The sequence below is a fragment of the Canis aureus genome, chromosome 11, assembly GCF_053574225.1.
Source record: "Canis aureus isolate CA01 chromosome 11, VMU_Caureus_v.1.0, whole genome shotgun sequence".
NCBI classification, from domain to species: domain Eukaryota; kingdom Metazoa; phylum Chordata; class Mammalia; order Carnivora; family Canidae; genus Canis; species Canis aureus.
Window position 1 is genome coordinate 58,068,540 of NC_135621.1, and position 27,162 is coordinate 58,095,701.

Here is a 27,162-nt window from a genome sequence, read left to right on the forward strand (position 1 = left end):
GGAAGAAAAGGAGAATGAATCTTGGATGGGCCATCTGGAGTATGTATCTTGGGTATGGAATGTACACTTCAAGCCATTAAAATCTGCAAGAAGTTAAGATACACGTGAGAAGTTCAACAAGTCAAGACAATTATATGATAAATTTCATATGCACAGTCAGACAGTACTGCTACTAAAGATTTGAGATACAAGAGCTCTCTGAAAGATGGAGTTGACCAGGAAATCTTCAGTACAAGAGGTAGTAGGACTTCAGCAGAGCCTTAAAAGACTGGTCAAGTATTATACAGGGGTACTGGATGCCTGTTTTGCAAGTGAGGAATAACATGCTTAAACTATGTTTTTGAATCATTAGACCAGTATAGCAAAAGTAATGAACTCCTATTATGGGGCAAGAGAAAATAAGCTGGGACAACACAATGGAGGATTTTGTATGCCACCATGAGAAGTTTGGATTTGAGACTTGTTCAGATCAGATCTATTGGAAGTTGCTGAAAAGAGGAATAGTTGGGGGAAGTAGAAAAGAAATAACAAGTAAATATGATAATGGACATGTTAATATTAGAGAAAGTTTAAAAGAATAATTCACAGATTCATTCATTTGAATTAATATCTAACGTGGTACCTCCTATCCAGTAGTTAAGATGGTTCATAATACTTTTGACCAAAGCAGTTGGTTTTAAGGAGTCTCCAATACTTAAAACAGATATCCAATATTGTTATATTTGAAGTCTCCAATTACAGACTAATGGAACTCTAGAAATCAAATTTTCTGTTAAACTTATTTTTTATATTGCTAAGGAATTCTTTGTTTTTGTTATCACCACATAGATTTTTAATATTGTGTCAGCATATTGTATCATATTAACACCCAAGTGTAATCTTTCTTAATTAAAATCATTTCTCTAACCTTGCACTGAATAATTTATAAAAAGATGATTGAAAACAGATTGGTGCTCTTTTGACTAAATGTACTTTTGATATCTATTTTCTCAACCTAGAATTTTAAGTTTGTTGCAAATGCTTAAACTTCAAAGTACTTAAGTTGACCTAATGTTTCATTAGCCTTTTAAAGTCAATCTTAGTACATTTTGCAGAGTTTCTTTTAAATAAGTGGGGTATGTTAGAGCTTTCCCCAATACACTTAAGAATTTTACAAAATGACAGATATTTATTCAACTGTAAATCTCTAAATAGTAAAGATTTATCTTCTATTTTAATAGTGACATCAATTACTTATGATGATTTGACATAGTTTGAATAAGAAGACAGTTTGATTTGATTAAACACATAAAACATGCTTGAAATTATTTCCTACTTAATTATAAGTGAACATCTGAAGCCCGAGTTACATCATTTATTTAGTAATTGGAGTATCAGAAATTTTCATCTTCATTAGTTCCTTCTGTCTCCAAAATTTCCTCTTAATTACCATAAGATCTTTCCTTTCAGAGATTCCTTAGTATAAATTTAACTCCATGTAGAAATAGATATATAATGCGATTATACTCAACTACTTAGAATTTTATTGTTCACTGTTGACTACTCTGATTGTTCAGCTCCCATCCCACTGATAATTAGTTTGGCCATTGCTTTGGTCAATGGAATGTTGGTGCCCCTTCTTCCACTATTCCCAGAGTGAACACAGGTGGAAGGAGCCTGAGCCCAACCACAGTCTGAAGCAGAGCTACTCAACCAAGCCTTGCCTAGACCAGCCAAACTTCAGTCAACATACAGAGGCCATAAGCATGAGAGTAAATGCTTGTTATAAGCCATTGAGTTTGGGATATAGGATTATTGTGGCAATAGCTGTCTAGTATAGTCTATTAAAAAAATCAGTCTATATTTTCATTAAGAAAAAGCATAATTATACATGGCTAAACTATCAGCTCTCTTCTTTATTAGTTGAAAAGTAATAGCACATAACACTAATTGTGTATATCTCTTGGCTAGTGGCTATTGTAAATTTTGAGTAAAATGCCTGAAATGCAATTTGATTAATTCTTTGTTGAATTCCCTCACTTCCTCTCCCAACCCCACCCCTCCCCTTCTTTTTAAACATGGCTGGTACATTAAGTAATCACAAAATGGAATGACATAGGAACCATGGCTAACATTTGTTCAGGGTTTGGCCATTAATATCACATCTTATTCTCCTAGCAAACCTGTCATTCAGTAAACAGATATTTATTGAGCCACAAATTTTATGCCATATTGAAAGTTGTGTCTTACATTCATTTTTGTGGAATGAAGAAACTGAAGTTCAGAAAAGTTAGGTGACTAGTTCAAGTTTCACCAGAAGGGACAGAATTAGGATTTGACTTGAGATCTGACTTCAAAGATCAAACTACTCTCATCATTGTATTGTTCCTGCTCGGAAGGGTGGAAGTAGGAGAGAAGATAGAATTCACAAACTGATTTACCTAACATTTGTTGGTGTGCTGTCCCTAACCATCATTTGCTATATAAACCAGGTATCACCTGGAAGCATCTTAGCATTCAGAAATCAGTAATTAGCTTAGACCCCAGTTGTGTTACAGCCTTTGAAAGTCTGAAGCTCTCCCCACTATTGCTAATCTCCAAGTTCACGCTCTTAGGAACCCCCTCCCATGTGTCTGGAGACCACCTTGATCTGCCCTGTCAGTCTGGGTGTAGAGAGCTCTGTCCTTCCTGGTTCCCGTAGCACACACCTTCACCAAGTAATTTATGAACATTAGTAAGGATCCCCATGCAACCCCCAAAGTCTTACACCATTCTCTCTCTCTCACTCTTGCCTCTAATTGCAATGCCCTCTCCAAATTCTCCTCCTGTTCTGCAGAATATCTTTCTATTCCTTTGCAGCCTCAATATTCCAGGCACCTGACAACTCTGGGAATCCTCTCTCTCCCCAGACTGGAGCATCACGGTGTGCCTGCCTTGTCTCTATCTCATTAAAGGCAAAAATAGACTCTCCTGGGAAAACAGCAAAAGTTGGAATTAGTTCCATCAGTGTGACAGCCCCCAGTTAGCTTGATTTTGACTTGAATTTCATTGCATTTTCAACATCAACAATTTTGTTCAACCTTAAATGGTGAGAACTGAAAACTAATATAAGAAAGAGCTACTCTTCTTAGATTAGAAATAAAATATTTTACATAACTAAGAAAAAGCCTATATTTAGAATTTTACTTCCTACCTCTTTCCAAAAATGTGATTTACAAAAATTACAGAATAAATCCAAATATAAGCTTTTTCTGTTCATTTTTCAGACCACTTTTTCTATTAGCTATTCAGAGTGAATTTTAGGAGGTTGAGAGCTTGGTTTGTTTATGATCCTAGAATTTCGCTACTGGTATAACTTCAAAGAGTCTAAAGCCCTTGCTTCTACAACACTGTATGAGACATAGTTGAAGAACTGCTTTCTGCTTCTGGAGAAGCCCAGACTACTGTCTTGTCTTGTATGATTGGCCACTAAAATTTTAATTCCTGTCAGAATTATTCTTAATAGGAGAAATCTAAAAACCAGTTGACTAAAAACTAATTCTCACTCATTTCTAATACAATATTCATTGGTTCATTTTTAATTTATGAAGCAATTTTCCTAGTAATTCAGCAGACGTTAGTTCCTTTAAATAAAACCTTACCAAAGATGCTGGCCTTAAGAATTTGTTGGAGGAACTCAGGTTTTTTTTTTTAATTGTATAAACAGTATATTTTTTTAAAAATTTAAGTTCAATTTGCCAACATATAGTATAACACCCAGTGCTCATCTCATCATGTTTTTTTTTTTAATATTTCATGGTTATAGTGGTACTTTTTTTTGTTGTTTTTTGTTTTTTTACTTAACAAACATTATTTTCTTAATTAAAGTGTTGTATTGGGGCATGTTTCAAACATGTAAGGAGTAATAAAAGGGAGTGAATGAAAGATGGGGTAGATCCCAGAAGTGAGATGCATTTGAAAGTGGGATGTCTCAAGATTCCTCTCTGGGACACTGGTGTTAGTGAGGTCTTACTTCTAAGATTGCAAAAATAACATTTTACCTTTGTGTGTCCTTGACCAAATTCTTTAACCTTTCTTAAACTTCTTATTCCCTATGTGTTACAGAGGGATTGTATTTGCCTTGCCTGTCTCGAAAGGTTGTAAGTAAGGATCAGATAAAAACAGTAAATGGGAAAGTACTTTGTATTATACAGTATCTATAGACATTAGTGATTATATTTGTGGAGCACAAGAGTAAGCAGGATGGAGAAGAAGGAAGGTTTCTCTTAAATTCATTTCCACAGTGTGGTTGAAAAAGGAATCTTCAAATCCTAAATTGAAATTGAAAGGTGGCAGGGAGGGTACCACCAACGTGGGGCACAGCAATGACAGGTCTCTTTCACTGGCCCTAGTGAATGCCAATTCCAGTCATTTCAGTAATGTTGAGTGTTTACAACGGGCCGGGTGCCATGATAGTCGCTAGGGATACCCACAATGACAGGATACAGATCTTGCCCTCCAGCAGTTTCCAGTCCAGCGATGGACAACATGACTGTGCATCCCTAGCAGGGGTGAGCTGGGGAAGGGCTGGGCAGCATGTGATTGGAACAGAAAAGAACTGGTTATTGTGACTGGGTCTTGCATATTTTCTCCATCATTGAATAGGGTAATTTAACCTATACTTGTCGCGAAGTATAGCATATGTTTTAGACTCGTGGAAATCATGTTATACACCTGAAACTAATGTAACATTGTGTGCAAATATATACCTAAATAAAAAAATAATAATCCACCATATTTTTAACTGTTTAAATAAAACAAAATTAAGGGTGTTTAAAAAGGTTGGTGACAACCAAAATTCTATAATCATAATTTTTTCTTTAAAAAATTTCTTTTAAATTTGAGTATCATCTCAAATAGTTTCTTTATCCAGTATCTTAATGTCTTCCTTATCCATTCATCTGTTCATGGACCTTCAGGTTCCTTCCATATCTTGGCTATTGTAAATAATACTGCAGTTAACATAGGAGTGCATGTATCTTTTCAAATAAGTATTTTCATTTTCTTTGGGTAGATAGATACCCACTAGCGGAATTAGTGAACCATATGGTAATTATTTTTAATTTTTTGAGGAACCTCCACTGTGTTCTCCACAGTGGCTGTACCAGTTTGCATTCCCACCAACAGTACATGAGAGTTCCCTTTTCTCCACATCCTAACACATGTCATTTATTGTCTTCTTGAATTCAGCCATTCTGAGGGGTGTCAGGTGGTATCTCATTGTGGTTTTGATTTGTGCTTGCTTGGGCAACACATACACTAAAACGGGAATGATACAGAGATTAGCCTGGTCCCTGAGTATACTTTGTTTTTAATTTTAATAGATGAGGAGTGACAGGACTAGTGTTTTCTTTACAGTTTTGTCATATTTCATGTTTCTCATATGCTCTTTTCAGTTTGCAAGGACACTGTCAGGATGAGATTCTATTCTATTGCTTGTGTTCCTACTGGACACTAAATCTTTCTTTTGTATTCACAAGTTCAATTGCTGGTGAGCTTTATCTTTGGCCATTTTAAAAAGAAATGAGTGGATAATTATTCATATTAATGAGGCCCCAATGACAAAGATTACTTCCAGTTAATGGTAATCATTTTTTTACTCTAAAATGCCTTAAGGATTTCTTACCAACTTACTACTTTCTTGGAAGAATAATTTAAAAGCAGTTCGTTTTCAGGGTATACAACAACAGAGAGTGGAGACATTCCAGAAAATGCCAAGTAATGTAAGGAAGCTAATCTAGTATTAAAAACTACAGAAAATCCAGGGAGTTGGGGAGTTATCTGGTATTAAATCGGATTCTCTACTGTATCTAACTGCTGTCTTACTCCAGTAGAATTTCTACTTTGGTGCCTACTTTAACCTAAATATTTAGAGGAAATATGGGAAAGTTTGTCTGAAGATGAAGTCTTGTGTAAACATGCTGGTCTTTGTACTTATGGTATAAATCCCACAGTGGCACCAGTATGGCCCAAATACTCAGTGTTACCATTAAGTCACACAATGTACTGAATTCTTTGGGAGATGGTAGCCAACCGCACGATCAGAATTCAAAACAAAAAATATTTAAGTACCCAAGTGAGCAAAAATGGATTCTCTTGGCTGAGTCTGGACCCATCTTTTAAAGATGTTAAGCATCTGGAATTGTTATGTGCCTTTGTGAGTCCCCTGTTTTGCTCTGATAGACAGTCTGTTATTACTGGCTGCAGGCAGTAAGAAAGGGCAGGGTCAGGAAGGACAAAGAATTTACAGTATTGAACTTTCAATAATAATATGTTGATGTCAGGAAGAGTTGAGCCATTTCTGGTAAGAAAGAAGGGTTCATTTCAAACACAGGTGAATGCACTTCTGTGATCTACTCCTGAAAAGTAACAGGGGAATTCATAGGCCGTGGGTCACAAGATGCATAGGGGTAATCAATCCCTAAGTGAAACCACAGAGAGGAGGAGTAAATGCTAGAAGAGGTGATAGAGTTCAGCCCTAGGAATGGAACACAGAGTCTTCTCTGATTGATGTTCTTACCCCAGCTTTAGATTTGGCAGTGGCTACTTCCCTCACCACTCCCTTACCATGAATCAACACTTATCAGCAAGCACAGAGTAAAACATAATTTCAGATTAGAGGTTCTGAACAGGCCGAGTCTTAGTAGCACACTCATTTTGATGCTTAAAGAAATAGGATCACATTTTTAAAAACAGATTTTGGATTTGTATCAATACATTTGGCTGGAGTAATGGAAAACTGCATAAGTCTATGAATTGGGTAAGAGTTTATTTTGGTGAAGGTACATAGAATCTGAAGCTCAGTCTGTAAGCCACTAGGTATAAATATTGAAACTGAGTTGAATTTGATAGTTGACTGCTTTAGCATTCCAAATTGGACAGTTCATGTTAGGATGTATTCAGTTTGAAATCCAACCTTAGTACCTGTATATATTTAGAGTTTCTTTTTACATAGAGTGAGCAACAAGTTTTTCTTTTTCCAAAGGCAGTTTAGCTGAGAATTAGATGTTTAAGGACTGGGTTTCTTATTTAACTCTTTCTTATAAGAGTTTGGAGTAAATCACTTTTTATTTCCTTTATTTTACTCACTTTATAAAATAAGTTCACTAATTCTGGCTTCCCTGTGTCTATAGGTGTCACACGTATATTCATAAAATATCAGAAGTAGTGATATTTTAAGACTTTATCAATCCAAGGTATTGTTATGTGGTTGGATAACCAACATTGCATAGCAATAGCAGAATCATGTAAATGAATGCTATATTATTTAACCTATAAATGCTATATTATTAATATATATATTAATTAACCTATTAATGCTATATTATTTAAAAGTGCTTTATTATTATTCATAGTTAATAAATATGTTCATATTTTATAAAAATTCCACAAATATTTGGAACAGTGAAATTATATGCAAAGGTTCATACATGTCTATTTTCAGATTCCATCTTTCAGGTCACAGCTCAACAATTCTAGGGTTGGGACGCTTGGGTGGCTCAGTGGTTAAGCGTCTGTCTTTGGCTCAGGTTGTGATCCCGGGGTCCTGGGAAGTGGCCCAAATAGCAAGGAAATTCCTAAAAACAAAACAAAAGGTCCAGCCCAACAGGCACTGTGTATTGTGGGACTCTCCCATGAAGTATTAAAGACCTATTACAAGAAAATTGAGACTTTAGAAACCCAAGCATGGGAAACTGGAATATAAGGCAAGGAACCAAGATAACAGGGGACTGGAGTAAAATCAGAGGAATAATAATTCAGTACAGAGGCAGAAAGATCTTGACAAAGAATGTCTTACCATGTCTTACCTGCTGGGGTTGGCCCCAGAGATGGATGCATAACTGAAGGTCCGGTTAATTTCATAGATTGAGCTCAGAGGGAAAAAGAAGCAAGGACAGCTGCTGGGTAAGCCATGACAGCCTAACCAGAGTGGGTTGGGGTTCCAGGGAAGAGGCTAGTGCTGCTCATTTCACTAACCTCATTTTTCCCCATGGCAGCTCCTCCTTCTGTGGGAGATGATGAGAGATTATGGCATCGTGGCAGTGACAGGAGATACACAAAGACTGTGGAGCATGGCAATGAACTTTCATAGCACAGTTACAAACTTAAATAGCATCTTTCACATATATCTTAGGGCCCAATCTGTTGGGCTATAGAGTTGCTATTATTGTTATTATTTTTAGAAACATAATATGTTATGTAATATATTGAATGTGGAGTTTGCTAAGACATTTGGGAGGTTATTAGAACAAGTAGATAGGAAATTGTTCTCTAATAATTCATGTCACTTGTTTATTCTGACTTATAATAACTTCTGAAGAATGGATATGATTTGTACCCTTAAAAGATAGAGTAAACATTCAAGATAGCACTACTTGGGAGAGTCATTTAAATAGTTTACATTTGCTATTCTCATCCTCTATTCTGTGGAAGAAAAAAGCAATTTTATTTTTTCTTTCATGTGGTGTTTATCCACTGCTCTCAAATTTTATCTTATAACCGCTCTAAAGACTGTACAATGATCTATTCTTTCTAAAGCTCATGATTTCCTAGATCTAGTTGTAAGGGCTGTTAAAAGTCTCCCCCAAATTTTCTAAGAACCCAGTTTAGCTTCATTTGTGTTAGGAAGCTGTTTTCTAGATGACTGCCGTAATATGAGGTGGTTTCTATTCAAAAATCTTTCTCTTGATCTGTATCTTTGTCCTGATCTCAGTAAATAGCTTTGTTACTATGAACCAAGTCTGAGATGTACAAAAGTACTTACAGGACGCATCCAGGAATTACAGTGACTTTCTGTGATGTCCATTCTGTCAGTTGTTACAATTCATGGGCATTTTGGAGTCTCGTTCCCCATTAGAGAGCCAGACTGAGAGGGAGCATGAGAGGGGCTTGAGTTGGGACCTGTGGTGAAAGCAAGTTTCGCTATTTAATGAGCTGCTTAGTCCATTCACTTCTCTGAATTTGTTCCTTGATGTGTCCATGGGAATAGTACCCGTCTTGCAGGGTCCTTATGAAAAAACAAATGTATGTGAAGTTGCAAATGTAGGTTTTCAGTAAAAGCTGAATAACACTCATTGGCACCTGAACTTTAAGACTAACCAGTCAAATTATTTCAAATTGTAAGAAAATACTTTTAATATAGAAGACTGTTACCTGCCTCTCTGGGCACTCCGTGCAGTCTGCTATATCATTAACTGTTTGGAGTTAATGGTGATGGCTTGGTGGGCATCTGACACTGTGCCAAGTGATGTCCATGTATGATGTCATTTAATCAGAACAGTCATTCTTTGAAGAAAGTTTTGGTTTCTGATTTTGTACCATGACTTTGAACTGCGTGTATTTTCTTTTAGGGCATATATTCTTTTGACTTCTATCTGCCTTATTCTTTCTATTGGATTGAACTAATTATGGTACTTTTATGTAACCAAACTGTATCAGGAGGCTTTGGGATACAAATAACAGAAAAGCAGAACCAGTCTGGCTCAAAAAATAAAGAGAATTTTTCACAAACATATACTGAATAATTCTTTACTGGGCTGTGTTTCTCTGTGATTCCTTTCACTCTCTCCGCCTCCAATGGCTCCCTTTATTATATTTGAAATTGTTGCAGCAGCTCCTGACAGGACATCTTTATACTACACACTCTCCACTGGAATGAGAGCTTCTGTTCCCTCAGACAGAAACTCTTGTCTTCCTTTGAACCAGTTTAGATCTTGTGTTGTCTTTGACACAGTCCCTGGGAGCAGGGGGTTGGAGCGCATTGACTAACTTATCCCTGTCCTTTCCTGGATTAATCACTGAACAAGAAGAATCTGTTCAGCTGCTTAGCTCAGACCTACCTATACCTGCGACTGTGGTCTGTGTCACCCAAATCAAGGAGGGGGATAATGGAGCAAGGGGTGAAGTGGTACTGGGAAGGCATCTTTGTCTGTTCTCAGTCTCACATGGAGAGCTTTCCACACTTTAATTTGAGCTATGATGTAGTACTATAGGAGGGTTTTCTTTTTTCTAGACTTTCACTGTTAGCTAAAAGTTGTTTTTTAAAATCATGAATGCAAGTTGACTTTTATCAAATGTTTCTTCATTTCTGATGAGATGATCATGTGGATTCTTTATCAATGTGATACATTACTGATCAACTTTTTTTCTAAATTGGCCAACTCATTTTTATTTAAAAAAATTGTTTTTAACATTTTTTTTTTCATGAGAGACAGAAAGAGGCAGAGACATAGGCAGAGGGAGAAGCAGGCTCCAAGCAGGGAGCCTGATGTGGGACATGATCTGGGACTCCAGGATCTCTCCCTGAGCCAAAGGCAGACACTCAACCACTGAGCCACCCAGGCATCCCCCCAAATTTTTAACAATACCTAGTACTCATCACAAGTGCCCTCCTTAATACCCATCACCCATTTAATCCATCCCCCTGCCCACCTTCCCTCCAGCAGCCCTCTGTTTTTCCCTCTAGTTAGGAGTCTGTCTTACTGTTTGCCTCTCTTTCTTTCCCCTCTATGTTCATCTGTTTCATTTCTTAAATTCCATATATGAGTGAAATCATATGGTATTTATCTTTCTCTGACTTATTTCGCTTAGCCTTATATTCTGTAGCCCCATTCATGTCACTGCAAATGGCAAGATTTCATTCTTTTTTGTGGCTGAGTAATATTCTATTGTATGTCTATACCATAACTCCTTTTCCTTTTTAAAAACAACTTTAACAACTGCAAAAAATAAACTATTTCTTTATATAGTGGGACCATTCTTCACATATGTATCTGCCTGTGAAACTATCACTGAAATCAAATAATGAACATATTTATCACCCCTCTCCAAACAAAAGTACCCTCATGACCCTCATAATCGATCTCCATTCCTTTCCTTCACATCCGCCCCTGCACATGCGGTCCCAGACAACCACTGATCTATTGTTATCACCGTAGATGACCATCTGCTGTCACTATAAATGAGCTGCATCACTCATCGAATTTTTTTTTCTCATTGAATTTTTGAATGTTAAACTAACCTACCATTTCTGAAACCCAATTGAATCATTATGTATTAGCTGTCTGTCTGATGTATTTCTGTATTCGTGTAATTTCATGTTCTGCTTGGATGCAAAAATCCTATGTTTATAACTGCAATTGGACTCTAATTTTTCTTTCTACTAATGCCCTTGTTGTACTTTGGCATTAAAGTTATGCTGGCCTCATAAAATGAGCCAGAGGGTATTTTCTATTCTGTTGGCTAGAGGAACTTGTATAAAAGAAATATTATTTTTTCCTTAAATATTTAGCTTGAACCAACCAGGGAAAACAACTGGACCTAGAGTTTTCTTTGTGGAAGAGTTTTAAATTACTGATTTATTGTCAAAACAGATACAGTTGATAATGATATGGATGAAACTAGAGATTATAATGCTAAGTGAAATAAGTTAATCACAGAAAGACAAATACCATATTTCACTCATGTGGGAATTTAAGAAGCAAAACAAATGTGCAAAGGGAAAAAGACTAATCAAGAGGCACACAAACTCTTAGTAACAGAGAACTGATGGTTATCAGAGGGGAGGAGGTAGGGGGATGGGTGAAATAGGCAATGGAGATTAAGGAGGGCAGTTGTGATAAGCACTGGGTGATTTATGGAAGTGTTGAAGCACTATATTGAGTACCTGTAACTAATATAACACTATATGTTAATAACTGGACTTAAAATAATAAATTTTTAAAATACATGGAAAAATGAAATGAACAGAATAAAATAGATACAGAACTGTTCACACTTTGTTTCTTTTCTTGCTGTCAGTTTTTATAAGATGCATGTTTTCTTGACTTTTATGAAATATACATAAAGTGTGCATAATATAGGTACAAAGGTTGATTTTTTTTTTACAAATGCTCACTTTATTGGTTGTTCATAATATTTTATCTTTTAATATCTGTAGGCTCTATACTGATATCCCCACTTTTATTTCTGATATTGGTTATTTAAGCTCACTCTGTGTTTCTATTCATTATTCTCCTTGATAGTAGGAGGGGGGCTGGTTTATAAGCTTCTCTGTCATTTCAAAAAACCAGTTTTTATTTTTGCTGATCTTCTCTGTGTGTGTGTGTGTGTGTTGTTTTTTACTTGTTGCTGTTTTTACCTTCTTTTTTTGTCCTTTTATTTTCTTTAAGTTCCTTCTATAAATTCTTTTTATGGGTGTCTAGCTTAATGCCTTTCAGCTTTCCTTTTTCTAATATATGTATTTGGGAACATAAATTTTTCTTTCAAAATACTTGGAATGCATCTAATAAATGTTCATGAACATGGACTTAAAAGTATGTTCTGATTTCCATTATGATTTCTTCTTTGACCTATGAGTTATTAGGAATTATATTTCTTAATTTACAAACATTATAAATTTTCTAAGTATATTTTTGTCAGCGATTTCTAGTTTAACTTCTTAGTGTTCAAAAAATTTGCTTTTGTGATTTCAATTTGTTAGTATTTGTAGCAGTTTCCTTTCATATATGACTGATTTTTATAATGATCTGTGGATATTTGAAAGCAATGTATATTCTATGGTTTTGAGGGCCTGTGTTGTATGTGTGATTATTAGGTCAAATAAGTAAATTTTGTTAAAATCTTATATATTTGTATACACTATTTTGTCTGATGTACGTGAAAGAGGTATCTTCAAACTGCTCTGTTTTTTTAGTTCTCTGTTTTGTCAATATTTGTTTAATATATAATTTTTGGGATGTTATTAGGTGCATACAAATATAGAATAATTATCTTTTACTGAAAAACCTTTATAATTTTGAAGTATATGTATTTCTAGTAATGGCTTTTGACTTAGTCCCTTATTTTAATATTTTCATTTTATATGTAATTAAAATTCCCTAATACATTATGATTATTGCTATCTTCAGTTAAAATTCATTTGAATTTATTCACAGGTTTGTCCTTCATATTGGTTTTAGATTCCTTCCAGCACCTTTGAGCTCCCATCTGTGAGCTAAGTACACCCTTTAGTACTTTCTTTAAAGTAGCCTGTTGGTGGTGTTGGGGTACCTGGCTGGTTCAGTTGGTAGAGCGTGCAACTCTTTTTTTTTTTTTATTTTTTTTTTTTAGGATTTATTTATTTATTTTAGAGAGCAACAGCACAGGAGCTAGGGGGAGGGGTCAGAAGGAAAAGGGGAGAAAAACTTAAGCAGACTATGTGCTGAATGTGGAGCCCTACACGCAGTTTGATTTTATGACCACGACCTGAGCCAAAACCAAGAGTCATATTCTTAACTGACTGGGCCACCCAGGCACCCGTAGAGCATGCAACTGTTGATCTGAGGGTCATAAGTTTGAGCCACACATTGGGTTTAGAGCTTTAAAAAAAAAAGTAGCCTGTTGTGAACAATTCTCCATATTTCTTCCCTGAAAAATGTCTGTTTTTCACTGCATTATTGAGGATTAACTTCACTATTCTGTTAGCACTTTGAAGGTCCCATTCTCTTCTGTGTTTCCTTGATTCTTTTGAGAAATCAAGTATCAGTCAATATTTGCTTCTTTGAAGTTCATCTTTTTTCTTTCAGTTTTCTTTTAATATTCTCTCTCTAACTTTTAGCAGTTTTAATGTGTCATGTGTGTTTTTCTTTTTATCTTTATGTTCAGAGAGCTACTTTATGACTTTTTTTTGTCTACTTTGGGGGAAATCTTAGCCATTATCTTCTCAAATATTGCTTCTTTCCTATTCTTTCTCCGCCTCCCCTCCCTCCCCTCCTCCCCCCCCCCCCCCCCCCCGCCCTCAGGGACTTTCTTATTATCTATCTAACTTTCTGGGCATACATGCATGGATCCCTGGGAACCTGTTTAACCCCATCCCCAGCACACTCTGTCTTATTTCCATAATTATTTCTAATCACCTTGCTGTTTCTCTAACAAGCCAAGCATCCTCCTGCCTTGCGACTTTTGAAAATACCACTTCCTTAGCCTGGAACACTGCTTTCCCTATATGCTCAAGACTCCTTCCATGATTCAGGCCCCTGTTCAAATGTGGACTTATCAGCTGCTAACCCTGATCACTTTTTCAAAATGATTACTCTGATTCTTCCTCCCCTACATGGCACTCTTACCCTTTACCTGGTTTTGTTTCTTTACAGTGCTTATTACAATAGGACACATTTTGTTTTTAATATTTGTTTGCTTATTCTCTGTCTCCCTCCATTAGAATATAAACTCCATGAAAAAGAGACTCTTTTGCTCATGGCTCTATCCCAATCCCTGGAACTCTTCCTGGAGCAGAGCTAGGTGCTCAATAAATGCTTGTGGGATGAATGAATGCATGAATGATTAATAGATAATACATATAGGAAGATAAAGTTCTCTGCAGAAGGGGAGGAAAGCAGATGAAGAAAACTAAAGCAAGGCATTTAAATTTCATTATATCTATGCTTTATTTTTTTGTAAATAAAGATAGTATCAATTGTATTTCTATCATTGTTACCTAAAAATAGCAAAATGAAATGTCAATGTTTGAAAACATTGCTTTCATTAATTTAAATTAATTGGCATCTCATCATTTAGTTTAAACATGTGCCCCATATGCTTTAGTTTTAAAAATATTTTAATTAAAAATAATTAAACCTGTATTAGCTTGGACTGCCATAATAGAATACCATAGAATAGGTGGCTTAACCAACAGAGATTTATATTGTCATAGTTCTGGAGGCTAGAAATTTGAGATCTGGGTACCAACATGGTCAGGTTCCAGTGAGGACCATCTTCCTGGCTTGTCAATGGCTGAATTCTTGCTGTGTCCTCATGTGTCAGAGAGTGTGTATATTGGTGTATTTTTCAGTTAAGGGAACTAATCCCATCAGTTGAGCCTCACACTCATTACCTCATCTAAACCTAATTATCTCCTAAATTCCCCATCCCCAAATACTATCACATTGGAGTTAGGGCTTCAACATATAAATTTGGGGGGTATACAGTTCAGTTTACAGCACCCACCAAATATGATTCATTATTTTCCAGCGAAATAATGAATATGTACATTCAAGACTACTTGAGTGTTTTTCATAGTGTGAAATTATTGTGATTGCACAGAAAAATTTATTGATATATTTTTGCAAAATACTGTGTGAATGCTTATGAGTAACAAAGGCTAAATTGATTATCACTTGGGTATTGTCTATTTCATTTGTTTATTTTGTAGCTATTTAGGGAGTCATATGAATAGATCATTTTTATGGGCAAAATAACTAACTCTGATTTATAAGTGTCTTCATAAATTTCTTCCCCAAATAAACCATAAGTCTACCTATAATGCCTAGACTTACATATGATGTTTGTCATGATAGCTACTCAGAAAGAATCTATAGTGCAGGTCAAAACTAGTTGTCTAGAGAGATTGGACTCCCCTAATAGTAAGGCTTTTTTTTTTTTTTTTTTTTTTTGGTCTCACTGCTGCCCACTGTATTTTGCCAGGTTGCCTGAGGTCAGCAGGCCTTCCTGATGTTCATGGACTGTGCTGCTTTTTCAAGAATGTCTCAGAGGGATCCTGCCTGAGAGAAAGATGCCACACTATAACATTTCCCTGATATAAAGACAGCAAGAATGGTCTCTGTCTTGTTCTTTTAGCCAGCTTAAAACCAGATATGGAACTGATAAAGGCATCGACTCAGAGCCTCTCTGGACAGCCCATGTATTTTTCTAGTCTAGAATGGAGTTAATGATATAAATAAGCACTTCCTACAAAGGTTAAGAGGGAAAGCATCCACCATCCCACAGCTCCTCCCATTCCTCATCCTTGAAATAGGATTGTTAGCATCTGATAGGAACTAGAGGAGGATGAGGACTATGCCATATGTCCCTGTTAGAAACACTGATCTCATAATGACTAAGAAACACCAGGGGGTTGTCTAAGCCACCAAGGTTATAGGGGGCACAGCATTATTGCAGCTGCACTAAAATTTAATGTAATTTTTAGTTTACCACCCATGGTGACCTAAGAGGGTGGTATGGCAGAGAAACTCTAAATAGAGGGGCTTAGTCACAGCTCACTGAAAGGCCAAATACACTGTTTTCATGGTGGAAGAGGGAAGAAGAGACTGGTAAATATTTCTAAATGTCATACGTTTACATATGAATTTATTCATTCCTATATTTTTAGGATTTTTCTCTTGTGAAAAGTACTCTAAAAACAATCCCTTAATAAAAAATATTTGTAAAAAAATTATACATATACTCAGCAATTTAAAATTAAGAGTTTTTCTAGAAGGAAGTGTGACTCTAGTGGTTAGAGGCTGAGAGTTCTCTGGTTAGTGGTGGGAATTTCTTCTCAGAATGAAGTTCAAGGTGTGTGCTTGCCTATGTGACCAAGTGGACGGTAGAGAGGTCTCTGGGGTTACTTTAATGCAGATGGGTGGGATTGAGACTGCCCACAGACGTGGCTGGGCTGGGACTAGGGAGCATCACTGTGACCTAAATTTTAGAAACTAAATTTGAGGTGAAGAATGAAGTCACAATCTCATAACTAAGAAGAGAATGATGAATGTATTAATTTAGAATAGAAAACACACCTCATTCAGGAATCCGTCTGCATGTGTACTGAACCCTTTTTGGCAGGCAAAGCACCAAAAAAAAAAAAAAAAGCCTTTTCTATAAAGTAATACATCAAACTATTGTGGCCCAGAGAACTCTCTTCTTCTCTATTCTGGAGATGTTTCTTTCTCTAATAACTTGGAAATGTCTATAATCAGAGCTCTTGTACCATACCCAAAGACATCTAGAACTTTCTTCTTCACCACCTTCTAGCTTTCCTGTTTTCATGGGTGGTCAGAACTTTGCCATTGCAGCATCCCCTGCCTCCTCGTACCCATGGCAGGTTAAAATTCCCAGGTTCAGACTTGTATCACGAAGGGTGCTATAGCCATGTGTGGCTTCCCTGCGGATGGGGTGAGGAACAACATGATGTTTGGGACAGAAAACCTAGGGGCTGGGTCTAGGGCTCCTGTTCCCTCACAGCCTCACCTTGACTATGTTTTTCTGCCTCAGTGGCTTAGGCTTTCACCTTTGACATGTAACTTAGACCTGGCCCTTGACTTTATTTTAGTAATTGTAGAAAGATGTTTAGGCGGAGGGATGAATCTGTGTTCTCATTGAAGCTAAGAGTTTTGTCTCATTCTTTCTTGGTAAAATCTTCATTTTTAATCTGTTTATCTTGATTTGTATTCTTTTCTCTTCTTTGGCTAGCTGGAGAGCAAGGGCCATTGACATGGTCCAAAGAATGTATTCTTTTCACCCTTAGAGCAAGGAGTACTAAAATGGAGCACCCTCAGCCCCTCCCCAAATGCCTATGAATGGCAAGTCATGAAAAATATTTGTTAATTAATTCAATTATTATAAGTTGAATTGATTTCTAATTTAGGCATAGCGTGGGAAACTATTTATAATATATGCCGGTTGACCTTATCCAAATTTCCATGGAAATAGCATTCTTATGACACAGTATGTTCTTGGACTGTTTTGAAATATCCAGCTGCTTTCTGTGATACTGAACTTAAAAAAGAAATCCTTCTACTAACAGAACATTTTTCAAGTATGTACTCAGGTGCTCAGGAAGTAGGCTGAATTAAAAAAAAAAAACTCACTGAAAAGATTCTAGGTGTGTTAACTCTGGACATTCCCTCAAACCTCTTTAATTGAAACCTGTAATGTTGTTGGGTTGTTTCTATCTGAAGTCAAACACTGGAAGAGTCTGCAAAAAAGTTTGGTGGTTTTATTTTTTTCCCCTCTATAAGATAGAGATTATGTCTAGAGACCCAGAGGTAATCATATTCTTCCCTTGAATGATCAAATTAAGTTCTTGTCCAGGAGAGAAACCATATTTCAGTAGTACCAGATTTTCTCCTCTAATGCTAAGATGCTAAGATGAAATAATAGTATATGGGAAAATTGGCTGTGTATTTATAATAGGCCTAATAAAAGTGTAGAGGCCATGAGTACATTGCATACTTGGTGAAAGTAACAGCTTGACTGTGTTCATAACATTCGAGTAAATCTGTGCAAACTCGTGCACACCACTACAGAAGTGACTTTCACGGTGCAGTCACTGCAGTCTGCAGCAGTTAAAACATAGCATCAAACAAGATGGGAATGACCGGGCTTGTTAAATGGAATATCTTTCCTGAGTTTAGTAAACCCAAAATGACCTTGCCCATCACTGATGTCCTGCGAGACAGGTGCAGGCTTGTATTACTCATTTTACCCTGGTCGTGTTGTGGCTATTGGTTTCTCCCATTAAAATGAAAAATAGAATTATGTTTGACAGAAGAAAAATTTATTTGGCACCTTAGGTGAAATAAATACATAAACTGAAGTTAGCATCCTTTTTTTGGCAAATCCCTGGATCAGTGATTTGCAGCCTTTCAGTGTAAACCTTTCACACCATTCTAGAAATTTGGTGATACAAAATTATGCATTCCCAGTTGGTAATTTTTCTTTTGACTTGCTTGTGGATTTTTTTATCATGTAGATTTTTAAAGTCTTTCTCCCCAGTTTTACTGAGAAAAAATTAACATACATCACTGTAAGTTTAAGGCATACAGCATGATGGTTTGCATACATACACTGTGGAGTGACTACCATGGTAGTCAGCTCAGCTCCATTCTTTCCTAGAGATATGATAAAAATGAAAGCATAAAAAAAAGAATAAAGGGGAAAATTTTTCTCCTTGAGATGAGAACTTTCAGGATTTGCTCTCTTCACAGCTTTCTTATATATCACATGGCTGTGTTAGCTGTAGTCATCATGCCGTGTGTTACATCTCTGGTACTTATCTTAAAACTGGAAATTTGTACTTCTGACCAGTTTCCTCCAATCAACCCCTATCTCTAGTAACCACAAGTCTCATCTCTTTTTATGTGGGTTTGGGATTTTTTTATTTTGCTTTTTAGATTTCACATTAATGTGAGATCATACAGATTTTGGCTTTCTCTTATTTCACTTAGTATAAGGCTTCAAGGTCCATCGATGTCACAAATGGTAGGCTGTCCTCATGTTTTTTTTTATGGCTGAATAATATTCTGCTGTATCTGTATAACACAACCTCTTTATTCATCCATCAGTGGTCACTTGGGTTGTTTCTATGTCTTGGCTATTGTAAGCAATACTGATAGGATCATGGGGGTACAGACATATTCTCAAGTGTTATTGTTACCTTTGAATTTATTCATCAAAGGGGAATTGCCTCGGTGTCCATCGAATGGATAAAGAAGATGTGGTCTATGTATACAATGGAATATTACTCAGCCATTAGAAATGACAAATACCCACCATTTGCTTCAATGTGGATGGAACTGGAGGGTATTATGCTGAGTGAAATAAGTCAATCAGAGAAGGACAAACATTATATGTTCTCATTCATTTGGGGAATATAAATAATAGTGAAAGGGAATATAAGGGAAGGGAAAAGAAATGTGTGGGAAATATCAGAAAGGGAGACAGAACATAAAGACTCCTAACTCTGGGAAACGAACTAAGGGTGGTGGAAGGGGAGGAGGGCGGGGGGTGGGGGTGAATGGGTGACGGGCACTGAGGGGGGCACTTGACGGGATGAGCACTGGGTGTTATTCTGTATGTTGGCAAATTGAACACCAATAAAAAATAAATTTATTTAAAAATAAACTAAAAAATAAAAAACAAAACAAAAACAAACAAACAAACAAAAAACAAAGAGGAATTGCCGGAGCATATGGTACTCGTATCTTTAACTTTTAGAGCATCCTCCGTATTGTTTCCCATAGTGGCTGAACCAATCTGCAGTCCCACCGACAGTGCTCGAGGATGGCCCTTTTTCCAGATCCTCACCAGCATTCGTGTTAGCTCTTATCTCTTTATCTTTTCCATGATGGCCATTCTAACAGGCATGAAGTGATACCTCATCATGGTTTTAATTTGCTATCCCTAATGACTGGTGATGCATCATCTCATGTACCTGTTTATCTTCTTTGGATTTGGAGAAATGTCTATTTAGGTCCTTTACCCATTTTTTAATAGTCCTTTTTGCTATTGAGTTGTAGGATTTCTTTATGTTTTGGACATTAACCCCTTATCACATACATGGCTTGCAAATATTTTTTCCCATGCCATAGATTGTCTTTTCACTTTGTCGATGGTTTCTTTTGCTGTGTAGAAGCTTTTTGGCTTGATGTCGTTCCACTTTTATTTTGTTGTTGTTATTGTTGCTTATGCTTTAGGTATCATGTCTAAAAAATCATCAACAAGACCTATGCTAAGGAGCTTTGTCTCTATTTTCTTTTGGGAGTTTTATCATTTCCAGTCTTACACTTAAGTCTTTAATCCATTTTGAGTTAATTTTTTTGTGAGTTGTATAAGATATGGGTCCAGTTTTATTCTTTTACATGTGAATATCCAGTGATCCCAACACCATTTATTGAAGAGACTGTCTTTTCTCCATTGAGTATTTTTGGCTTCCTTGCCAAATATTAGTTGAGAGAATATGCTTGGGTTTGTTTTTATGCCAGTAGCATACTGTCTTAATGACTGTAGCTTTATAATATAGCTTGAAATCAGGAGTGTGATGCTTCCTGCTTTTTCTTTCTCAGGTTTGGCTATTTGGGGGTCTTTTGTGGTTCCATACAAATCTTAAGAGTTTTTTATTGTTTTTTAGCTCTTTAAAAACTGCCATTCGACTCATGGTAGAGATTGCATTGAATCTTTAGATTGCTCTTGTAGCATTGATGTTATAACAATTTTCTTCCAGTCCATGAACACGATACCTTTCCATTTATTCATGTTTTCTTTCATCAGTTTCTTATAATTTTCAGCATTGAGATCTTTCACCTCCTTAAATTTGTTCCTAAGCATTTTATTGTTTTTGATGCTGTTGTAAATGGATTAATTTCTTTTTTCAGAAATTTTGTGGTTAGTATAGAGAAATGCTACTGATTTTTGTTGGTTAATTTTGTATCCTGCAACTTTACTGAATTCATTGATGAGATCTAAGTTTTTTAGTTGAGTCTTTAGGATTTTCTAAAATAAAATCATGCCATCTGCAAATAGAGATATTTTTACTTCTTCTCTCCCAATTCTGATACCTTTTATTTCTTTTTCTTCTCTTCTTCCCCACTCCCCGAGCTCCCCCGCCCCCCGCCCCGCCCCTGCCCCGGATGCTCTCGTTAGGACTTCTAGTACTGTGCTGAATGGGAGTTGTGAGAGTCCATACCTTTGTCTTGTTTCTGATTTTAGAATAAAAGCTTTCATCCCTTTCATCATTGAGTATGGTGTTAGCTGTGGGCTTGTTACATATAGCCTCTATTATTTTGCAATATGTTCTTTTGTGCCTAATTGGTTAAGGGTTTTTACCACACATGGATGTTGACCATGTAGATTTTAAATTTTTTTCATGAACTATATTTATCACTATTATCCTTTATGTATGTATCAGTCTTTTCCTTAATATCTCCAGATTTTAAATAATGGAAAGGCCTCCCCACTACAGGTTAATCAATTCCCTCTTGTGTTCTAGTTTTTTTTTTTTATGATTTCATTTTTAAAAATTTAAATCTTCTTTCAAATTTACCCAGTATATATCATGAGGCATAAATTCAAATTAATTTTATTAAAAACATCTCTCCAGTTTTTTTTTTTCTCTCCAGTTTTTAAAGACAGTTTTTTGAGTTGTCTATCTTTTCCCCCATGAGTTTAGCTACTATGTTTATCCTACACCAAATTCTATATGCAGTATGGTCTATTTCTAGATTTGTTTTTGCATTTCATTGATTCATCTGTCTATTATTGTCTCAAGACTTTTAATTATTGCAGCTTTATGTTAATTTGTAAAAAGTATTAGGAGTACATCCCCTCATTTCTACTATTTTTTAAAAAGTAACCTCTACCCCCAATGTGGGACTTGAATTCACAACCCCCAGATCGAGTCACATGCTCTACTGACTGAACCAGCCAGGCACACCTTCATTTCTACTCTTTTTTGGAGTGTCCTTGAATTGTTGTTTTTTTAACATACTTTAGAATTTGTCTCTCTCTCACCCTTCCTCAGGAGTTTTTGGCCTTGTTTATTGTAATTATGATAACTTTTAAAATTTGCTTAGGAAGAACTAATCACTTTGAGTTTGAGACTTCTTATCTAAGAACTTATGCCATTCCTTTTCTACGTATCTTTGTGGCCTTCAGGAATGCTTTAAAATTGTATTTATAAATCTTACATATTTCTAAGTCTTGTTTTTGGATACTTCATTTCATCCTGTACTGTTGCTGTAAATGTAGTCTTCTTCCATTTCGTCTTCTAATTTGCTTTTTGTTCATCTGAAATTTACTGTTATCCCTTTAGTAATTCTGTCATGTTACCTTATTAATTTTTCTTGTTTATAGTACTTTACAGTTGAATATCTCAGGTTTCCCACAACAATAACAAATGCTGATATTTTTATTTCCTTCTCTACATTTCTGCACCTCTACTTATTTTTTCTTATTAATTGTATTGTCTGACATCCAGTACTGTTAAATAATAGTGGTGACAAGTGAATGTGAATGCCCTTCTTTGTTCCTAACTTGAGTGGGAATATCCCTACTGTTGCCCCCGTAAGCACGGTGGTGACTTTGGGGCCAAGGTATATTCTATCAAGTTAAGAAGATACCCATTTATTTCTGCTTTATTAAGACAATCATATTTCCAAGTAGTAGTAAAGTCCCAGGGATATGTATCTGCAGCCTCCCTAGCATGAGGGGCTCAAAGCTCTAAAAGGAAACATAAAGACTTTCTACTCCACCTTCCTCTCATCATGAGTAATAAATTCCAACCACAGGGAGATGACACTTCCCCCGAGAAGTCCCAAAATTAGATTGGAAAACAAGCTGGAACTAAAAAATCACTGTCTCTTAGGTCTCACACTAGTATTCCTTTGGGTATGCACAACTAACATTGAAAATTTCTCTTATGACTATTTTTCTCTTCCATTGTACTTTCTCCTTGAGATTTTTCCATTTTACCCTTCTCTTTCCATATTTCTGGGACCTCACATGTATTGCTTGGCTGTGGATTCTTTCCCCAGCCTGCCATTGCTGAGGAGCCAAGTTTATCAAAGATTTCTAGACAGTGACATAATCCCTTCCCCACCCAAAAAGACCTCTGTTATTTGGTCTTCCTGGACAAAGTGAATTGTCTTCCAAATCCTGCTGGTTACTTTGGGACAGAAAGCTTGGTGGAGCCACCTGAACACCTAAAAATATGCTTCAGCTGTGACTGTGCCTGCAGCAAAGTGATTTGAACCAACAGTAGATGTGCCATGAATGCCACTGTATCTTAAAGTCACTTGTGGGCGGTATTCAGATTTCAAAAGACATTAGGTCATACTATGTTGATAATTGTTAAAGGAAAAACAAACAATTATGTATTATCAGTACTGTGCTTCTGATTTTGCACTTAACCTTTGTTGTTAGAACTTTCATTAATCATCAAAATTAGTAAAGTGTTTTATATGCTAAGAATTTTTGTGCACAAATGGGAAAAATCTAAGCCATTGGCAGACTATCTTGATAATTTTCTACTATAAAACAAAAGATAGTATTTCTATCCATATACAGTTATGAGACTCTGGAGCCAGACTTGGGTTTGAATTCTGGCTTTACTACTGCCTTATCTGAGTGACCAAAAACAGGTATCTCAACGGAGTCCCATTTTTCTCATTTGCAAAATGAGGACAGGAATACCTTGTAGAGTTGTATGAGAATTAAAAGAATAATGCACGTAAGTGCTTAGCACAGTGGTGCCATGATGTAGGGACTTAATAAATGAGAACTATTATATTGTTTAGGGCTTAATATATTGCTTAATATCTTATTGAAGGCTCTTTATTTATAGTTTATATATATGTAATATATATTATATTTAATAACATAATTTTAATTAATATGTTATAAATATATTTAATATAATTTTAAAATTATATTAATACATAAATCAATTATATTTAATAAATATATATACTGGGGATCCCTGGGTGGCGCAGCGGTTTGGCGCCTGCCTTTGGCCCGGGGCGCGATCCTGGAGACCCGGGATCGAGTCCCACGTCAGGCTCCCGGTGCATGGAGCCTGCTTCTCCCTCTGCCTGTGTCTCTGCCTCTCTCTCTCTCTCTCTCTGTGACTATCATAAATAAATAAATAAATAAATTTTAAAAAAATTTAAAAAAATATATATATATACTTAATATATATTTAATATATTGTTAAGGGCTGTAATAAAGCCTGTTTTTCTTTTTAACTGAGATGAATTTAGAGATTAAGGAGCAAGTATCACAGTTTTGGCACATTTTGGATCTGTAATTTCAAAACAGCTCATTTGTCCACATATATTCCTTTCTGAGACTTGGAATTAAGGTATTTATAAGGATTTGACTGAAGTTTCTGCTCCGGCTCTTTTTTCTTAGGAATTTTTTTTGGGTAACTATGCCAGTTAATACCTAAAACCTCAAGCCTAAAAATAGGTTCTTAACTTTTTTTTTGAGGTTTTCATTAGTCAATTATTATTTATATTATTTATTGACCATCTGATAAGTAGGATAAAAAAGTACAAAAGACTAATATGATTTGCTCTACACATTTAGAACTATAAATGAATGTCTTGGGCCTCTTTTATTTACACATTCATTAAGTAACCTTAGAGGGTCTATTTTATGTTGTGCTAGACATAAGATATGTATTCCTAGGGATTCAGAGATGAAAAGATAAATCTCTGCTCCGAAAAAGCTTACAGTCAAGTATGGTATCTACAAAGGAACTTGAAAGCCACTTATAATAATAGAAGCCTCCCCTGACACCCTGAAGCCTCAGCTTGAGGAAACACTGTTCTCATGTGGTCCCATAACATTCTGTGCTTGCTCTTTTTTTTTTTTTTTGAAAGATTTTATTTATTTATCCATGACAGACACAGAGAGAGAGTCAGAGAGAGAAGCAGGCTCCCTGGGGGAAGCCTAATGTGGGACTCGATCCCAGGAGCTGGGATCACGCCCTGAGCCAAAAGCAGATGTTCAACTGCTGAGCCTCCAGGCGTCCCTGTGCTTGCTCTTATTTTAGCACTTCTCACACTGTAAATTGTCTTCTGTGCTAGACTCCAGGCTATTTGAGGATGGGACTGTGTCTTATCCCTTACAGAAGAAAAAGATAACTAAAACATTATCTTGGCCCTTAACATGGAGTAACAAAGACCTACAACCAAGTAACATATATAAAGAACTACAGTATAAGTTTGTATGAAATAGATGCCTACAAAGTGTATGCTACAGGAGGTAGGGGGTTGGGGATGTTATTTAGAAAAGATGGCATTTGAATTTAGAAAGAATGACAGGATTTCCATAGGTAAGAAGGTTGGGAAGAAAATGGAAGATGAAGGAAAGGCACAGAAGCCAGGACAGTGTTTGGGCTGCTTGAGGTATAGCACAGAGTCTCATGTGAGTGGGCTCCAGCAAGATTTTGGGGCAGGGTTTTCATTGTAATTGAGTGCAGTAGCAGGGTGTTGGGAATTTGTTCTGTAGGCAGTGGTGGGCTGATATGGATATCTGGGTATAAGGGACTTGATCACTTTGTCAACAGGGTGAATGTTGGGAAAAGAAAGATCAGATTTAGGAGATACAATCTGGAGATTTTCAGTAACATAGCAAGAGATGTTGTAGTGAAACATAACAATGTGTAGTCAAACACAAGGGGGAATAGAGCAATTCTGAAGATGTTATGTAAATGGACTTGTCAGACCTTGATCAAGAGTAAGGGTTGGAAATTCCAATTTCAGGGTCCTTTTGTCAAAGGTGATGGCAGACACTATGACAGTGGCTAAAGTCACCCAGAAAAAGTACAGAGAAAGCAAGCCAGGCAAAGGCATAGAACTTTGTGGAAAACTTATTTTTAAGGGGTAAGTAAACCTTCAGATTTTGAAGATGAATTAAACTGTATCTTTGGAATTAAGTGACTTGCCTTCAATTTAAAGAAGAACCCCCTAAAACCCAGGTGCCCCCACCTGTAACTAAGTGCACTATTAGTTTAATGTTCTGGACTCTCATTTAATGCTAAGTTTAAAAATCCCACCTACCACCTTTCCCATCTCTATATATCGGTAAGAGAGACTAAACTTGAATTTTTGGACCCCTTTACATGAATCAAAGCAACCTATATGTCCTATGCTTCTGGCTACTAATAGCCAAGAGAAAATTTTGCCATTGGAAAACACAGGACAAGCCATCCAAATGGATGCCATTTAAAATTATAATGTGTAATATGAATTGATAGAATTGTAAAAAGCGTAAGTAAGTCTACCTTATGCTTCAAAGGCAAAAAGCTAATCTTGTGCATTATTAAATGTTTTTATATCCCTTATGTAAAAAAGAAGCCTGCTACATTTCCAACACTGAATTATTTTTATTATCCCCCAATACACTTACAGTATACAGAAATGGACAGATTTTTGCTTAAGACAAACCAATTTTTTCTTTACATTTTTTAAAGATTTTTATTTTTATTTATTCATGAGAGACGGGGTGGGAGGGGGGGGCAGAGATACAGGCAGAGAGAGCAGCAGGCTCCATAAAGGGAGCCAGACGTGGGACTCAATCCCGGGTCTCCAGGATCAGGCCCTGGGCCGAAGGTGGCACTAAACCGCTGAGCCACCTGGGCTGCCCTTTTCTTTACATTTTTAACAGAAGATTGTGTTGTTATTAATGACAGTCTTCTATGGCATGTGCCAAAGTTGTGGCTTGAAATTGTTTTTAACTATTAATTATCAAGTGAAATATTTATACCTCAAAGAGGGAGGCCTGAAAAGAAAGGCTATGGAATTTTTGATAAAGACTATCTTAATGAGCAAGTATATAATGGGGCCCATCCTTGGAATAGCATCATCCTTGCTGATCAATAGAACTAAATTATACATGGATATTATTAATTTGGCTGGCAGAGCTGAACTTTGAAACGAACTATCACCTCATCAAATAAAAGACCCCAAAAAACAATCACACACACAAAAACAAAAACAAAAGCAAAAAAGAGGAGAAATAACAACCAACACCAGAAATACAAACAACTGTAAGAGAATATTATGAAGAAATTATATGCCAACAAATTGGACAACTTCAAAGAAA

The 27,162-nt window shown here is 36.2% G+C and overlaps 1 protein-coding gene across 12 annotated transcripts in view; it reads left to right on the forward strand.

Annotated features, from left to right (window-relative positions):
- Positions 1-27,162, forward strand: part of ACYP2 (acylphosphatase 2) — a 247,671-nt gene that overhangs the window by 170,930 nt on the left and 49,579 nt on the right. For 6 of the 12 annotated variants that reach the window (XM_077915395.1, XM_077915396.1, XM_077915397.1 and 3 more), the window contains one exon: positions 25,821-25,940. The exons of the other annotated variants lie outside the window; for them this stretch is intronic. In XM_077915395.1, the coding sequence (XP_077771521.1) occupies positions 25,821-25,940 (120 nt within the window). The remainder of the gene's footprint in view (positions 1-25,820; positions 25,941-27,162) is intronic. 12 annotated transcript variants of the gene reach the window in all.